This window comes from Corylus avellana, chromosome ca7, assembly GCF_901000735.1.
Source record: "Corylus avellana chromosome ca7, CavTom2PMs-1.0".
NCBI classification, from domain to species: Eukaryota; Viridiplantae; Streptophyta; class Magnoliopsida; order Fagales; family Betulaceae; genus Corylus; species Corylus avellana.
The window spans coordinates 8427007-8432478 of NC_081547.1; the positions used below are offsets into that span (position 1 = coordinate 8427007).

A 5472-nucleotide genomic window follows, 5' to 3' on the forward strand; every position below is an offset into this window, starting at 1 on the left:
TGCTCGCTGGTTTGGCTCTTATACTTGCTGTTCATGCCCAGGATCAACCTGCAGGTATATATCATCATTCATCATCATTCATCATGATCTTGTTAATCTTTCAGTATATAACTTTTGTTTTGATTATTATTCTTTCTTATCTGTCGTCCCAGGCTTCATAAGCATAGCTTGTGGGTTACTAGCGAATCCTAGCTTTACGGATGAGAACTCAGGCTTAAATTACATTTCAGATGCAGCCTTCATAGACACAGGTACAAGTCAGAGCATATCATCTGGGTTCAGAGGTGACAATCCACCATTCTTATGGAATCTCAGAAGCTTTCCTCATGGAAACCGCAACTGTTACAGCATCAACGTCACTGCAGGCACTAAATACTTGATCCGAGCAAGCTTCGTGTATGGGAATTATGATGGAAAAGATAATTTCCTACAATTTGATCTGCATCTTGGACCAAATATGTGGCACACGATCCAAGTGAACAATTCATCGTCTGGTTTCGACAGGGAGCTCATACATGTTCCGTCTCGAAACTATATACATGTCTGTCTCGTAAACACGGGCTTCGGGACGCCATTTATATCAGCAATAGAGTTAAGGCCATTGATAAATACCTCCTATGTCACCAAATCTGGATCATTGGCATTTGTTTCTCGCTCGGATGTTGTTGGATCAAAAAGCGATCTGAGATACTGGTGAGTCATTTTATATGATAGCAAGTCATTTGTATTACTGAAAACAATAAAATTATTTTCATTTTCAGTACTGGCTATGAATTAAATTATTCATCAAAAAATAAAAAAAAAGTAATGCTATGAGCGACTAGCTGAGTCAGCTTAAAGGTCTAATTTAAAGTCTTTCTGTAGAACATAGACTGATAAACTCAATTTCCTCCTATCTTATTAATTAGGTATCCAGACGATGTTCATGATCGCATTTGGGATCCCTATAACGAAGTTGGGTGGACAAATTTAAGTACCCCGCTTATTATCGACTCCCAAAGTTACAATAATTATCAACTACCATCTATTGTTATGAGTACTGCCGCCACACCGGTAGATAATAACACTCCTTTAAATTTCAAATGGGACTCAGATTATTCTACTGAATATTATGTGTACATGCATTTTGCTGAAGTGGAAATGCTCCAACCAAACCAGTCCAGATCATTCAACATTACCCTCAACGGGAAGTACTGGGATGGACCCATTGCTCCTCATTACTTATCCTCAAGCACTGTGTCTAGCACATCGCCCATAAGTGGAGAAGCAAAATATGAATTTTCTTTCATCAAAACTCAAAATTCAACACTACCACCCATCCTCAACGCGATTGAGATATATTCCGTGAAATATCTCTTGCAATCAGAAACAGAACAAGGAGATGGTATGTTCTTCCACACACACAAACATATATATATAGTTCGCATATATTTGAAAAATTGGGATGCATGTGAAATTTTAGTTGATGCCATGGAAAAAATCAAGTCAACATATGCAATGAAGAGAAATTGGCAAGGAGATCCGTGTGCCCCTAAAGCATACTCCTGGGAAGGTCTAAATTGTAGATACGATGGTTATAGTCCACCTAGAATCACATCCTTGTAAGTCTTCGTATAATTTTTATGACTTTCCAACTTATTGACTCTTAATTTAAGTTATTGTAAAGCTTAAATACCTCAGGAATTTGTCCTCAAGTGGACTAATTGGAGAGATATCTGCCGACATATCAAACCTCGTAATGTTACAATATTTGTAAGTATCCACAATTTACATGATTAGATAATCTAGAAACATGAGGATAATTGCCAAAGTACATGTTTTCTACCTCAACAAATATTAAATATAACTACTTTGCTCATTTCAGGGATCTTTCTAACAATAGTTTAACAGGATTGGTGCCTGATTTCTTGTCTCAATTACAATACTTGACTGTCTTGTAAGTTACTTTTTATGTGAAGAATGATGCTACAAATTTCATCATTAAAGAAGTAGTTGGGAAAAAAAAAAAAAAAATCATTAATTCTACCTTTCGATGCAGAAACTTAGAACGAAACCAACTATCTGGTCCAATTCCAGCTGACCTAATTGCAAGATCAAATAATGGTTCATTATCATTAAGGTATTATTCTTGTCAAAAACAATAAAATCCTTACTATTACAATTTTGGAGAAACTACAATTACTCCCCTGTAATTATTATCATATTTGCAAGGTCCTCTAATGTTTGATTTTTGCAATTTCCATCTTAAAATACCGCAGAAAAAAAAAAAACTAAATTAAAGGAAAAAAAATCATAAAAAATGAAAAAGGCAAAAGTTCAGAAAAGAAACGAAAAAAGTAAAGATATCATAAAAAACGAAAATAAGGTTATGAACCATTTGCTTTTGCTTCATTTTTTTTTTCTGTTTTTTTTTTTTCTTTCCTTTTTCGATTTAAATTTTTTTTTTTCTTTTAATTTTGGTTTTTTTCTTATTTTTCTTATTAATATTTTTTTAATTTTAGGGTATTTTGTCATTTTGGGATGTAATTAAAGAGAACATTTCAACTGTAATGAAAGATTGGGGGATATCACAAAAAATGGAAACATTTGATAGAACATTGCAAATAGAGTAGTAGTTAGAGGGGGTAATTATAATTTTTCCTATAATTTTTCCTTAACTGCAAATTGCAAAATTTTCATGAATTTCAATTGTAGGCTTTTTGATAATGCCACCAACAGTTCTATCATTCCAAGTGTGGGTTACAATATTAATTCAAAGCTATGTGGATCTGGTTCGTGCAAAAAGAAGAACAACATTGTTGTTCCAATAGTAGCATCACTTGGTGGATTGTTGATCATCTCATTGATTGTTGCTGCTACCTTGTTAGGACTTAGAAGAAAACGACAAGATAAGACTAAAGGTGAAAATTTTAACTATATGATTCATATTGACATTAACAAAGAAAAATTCTCCTTATATACTTATTGATGATTTTAGCATTAGCATTTGCAATGGTAGATACTAAATCCAATATTCAAAAGGCATCATTGGAGTCAATACAACGACAATTTACATATTCTGAGCTCATAAATATTACAAACAACTTTGAGAGGATTCTTGGTAATGGTGGATTTGGAACAGTTTACCGTGGCAACATTGGTAACACTCAAGTAGCAGTGAAGATGATATCTCCATCATCAACTCAAGGGTTCCAGCAATTTCAATCAGAAGCACGTAACTGTGACTCATAAAAACTCATATATATATAGAGAGAGAGAGAGAGAGCGAGAGAGTCTTACATTGGTACTAAAATTAATGTGATACTTTGTAATTACAGGTTAAACTTCTTATGATGGTTCATCATAAAAACTTAACTACTCTTGTTGGATATTGCTATGAGGAAAATAACATGGGGCTCATTTATGAGTACATGGTCAATGGAGACTTACAAGCACATCTTTCAGGTTTGAAATAAAAAGGAAAAGTACTTCATATTTTAGCTTACTAAACCTTATCCTCCTCAGAGAAGAATTTTTTTTTTTCTAATTTTAGAATTAGAAAAATAAATTCCTTTCAAATTTTTTCTTATTCATTAGTACTATATAATAGGTGTTAAGTTACTTTGAATAACAAAGTGTACCAAGGTTTTGGAATTTTATTAACGGATGCAGGTGAGAACGCAAACATAATGAATTGGGAACATAGACTTCGAATAGCGATAGATGCCGCACAAGGTTAGCGTAGAGTTGATTTGCATAATTCTTCCTTTATAATGTCTTTTTTGTTGTTTCTTATAAATGTTGTGGTTATGAATTTGTAGGATTGGATTATCTGCACAATGGTTGCAAGCCACCTATAATTCACAGAGATGTGAAACCCACAAACATCTTGTTAAATGAAAATTTCCATGCCAAACTAGCTGATTTTGGGCTATCCAAATTTTTTTCTACCGATAGTGAAACTCATGTGTCAACTGTTGTTGCTGGCACCCCTGGATATTTGGACCCTGAGTGAGTATTTCTGTTATCGTTTATCTTACTCATGATCATCTTCAACATTTATTTTCTTTGCCAATAAAAGAGTGACATTTATATTCCACGAAGTTATGATCCATTATGAAATGAAATTGAAATCCAAATGATATGGTGGTAATAAAGACGAAATGTATTTGATATCGGGCATTAGACAATTAAAAACCTTATGATATTAGAAATCAAGGGAGTTGCCAACTTTTTCAATAATAAATTTGCTACAAATATGAAAAATTAACATGTTTTGACTTGCAGATACTACATATCAAACTGGTTAACTTGCAAAAGTGATGTTTATAGCTTTGGAGTCGTTCTTTTGGAGATAATCACAGGTCGACCTGCAATAGAAGGATCCCATGAAAAGACTCACATAAGTCAATGGGTGAGTCTCATGCTTGATAAAGGGGATATAAAAAATATTGTTGATACAAGGTTGTGTAGAAACTTCAGTATCAACTCTGCTTTGAAAGTTGTCGAAATAGCAATGACTTGTGTAACTCCAACTTTGGCTAAAAGGCCAACTATAAGTCAGGTAGTAGCCGAACTAAAGGAGTGTTTGGCAATTGAATTAGCTCGCACAATGGAGGGCCATGAGGACAAACCAACGAATTCAATTGAAGTTACCGACATGGATCTAACTCCTGAAGTCATTCCTTTAGCACAATAAAACATTGTCGAGTCTTGAACCTTTTTTACTTTCTGTAATTTATTTTTTAGTGCATACTATACTTCAAATGAATCCTCTATATATGATGGTTCTATATATTGGATCCATAATTGTGATAGGTCCCATATTTTGATATTCGAATTGAAATAATCTCCATTCCGAGTAGGAGAGAGACCACATGCAAATTGACTTACAAAAATTATTAGACTTTTCAGCCGACACAAGGCTATCATTTACGTGCTATATATAAAAATAGAATCCGTATATCCATTGGATACATTGAGGACTAAAACCAAAACATAAGGCCTCGTTTGGTTCGCAGATTCGACCTTTGGATTGGACTAGCTAACACTAGGTATAGCTAGTCATTTGTGTGGTAACACTCTATGCCTGGGATTAGTTTATTTCGATGGGACTATTAATCTCATACACACAGGGTTAGCTAAGCTACTAAAAAATGAGTGGTTTAGTTAATCAATTACTGTGCGATTAAAATTAACGTGTATTGTAAAATTGCCAAAAAAAACCCTACCTTTCTCACACCCACGAGGTTCTCACGATCTCCATCTCTCAAAGTGAGTCTTAGTTTTTTTTTTTTTTTTTTCTCTATCATTTTTTTTTTGTTCTCTCAGTTTTTTTTTTTTTTTATTATTATGTTTCTTTTATTATTTATTTTGATTCTCTGCAACGTTTTTTTGATTTTGTTTCTCCGTCTCTCTCTTTTTTTATTTTTTATTTTTTATTTTTATTTCTATACCGTTTATTTTTCTTCATTCTGTTTCTCCATCTCTCTT

At 33.4% G+C, this 5472-nt stretch overlaps 1 protein-coding gene across 1 annotated transcript; it reads left to right on the plus strand.

Annotated features, from left to right (window-relative positions):
- Nucleotides 1-2: 2 nt before the first annotated feature.
- On the plus strand, nucleotides 3-4678 carry LOC132187818 (LRR receptor-like serine/threonine-protein kinase IOS1; the record flags this gene model as incomplete). Its single annotated transcript, XM_059602256.1, has 13 exons — nucleotides 3-54; nucleotides 153-693; nucleotides 909-1384; nucleotides 1463-1601; nucleotides 1681-1752; nucleotides 1865-1936; nucleotides 2039-2119; nucleotides 2734-2900; nucleotides 2984-3210; nucleotides 3318-3444; nucleotides 3652-3714; nucleotides 3801-3990; nucleotides 4267-4678. Coding segments are annotated over 13 exons (2619 nt in total), but the record flags the coding sequence as incomplete, so codon positions are not given.
- Between the last annotated feature and the right edge of the window lie 794 nt (nucleotides 4679-5472).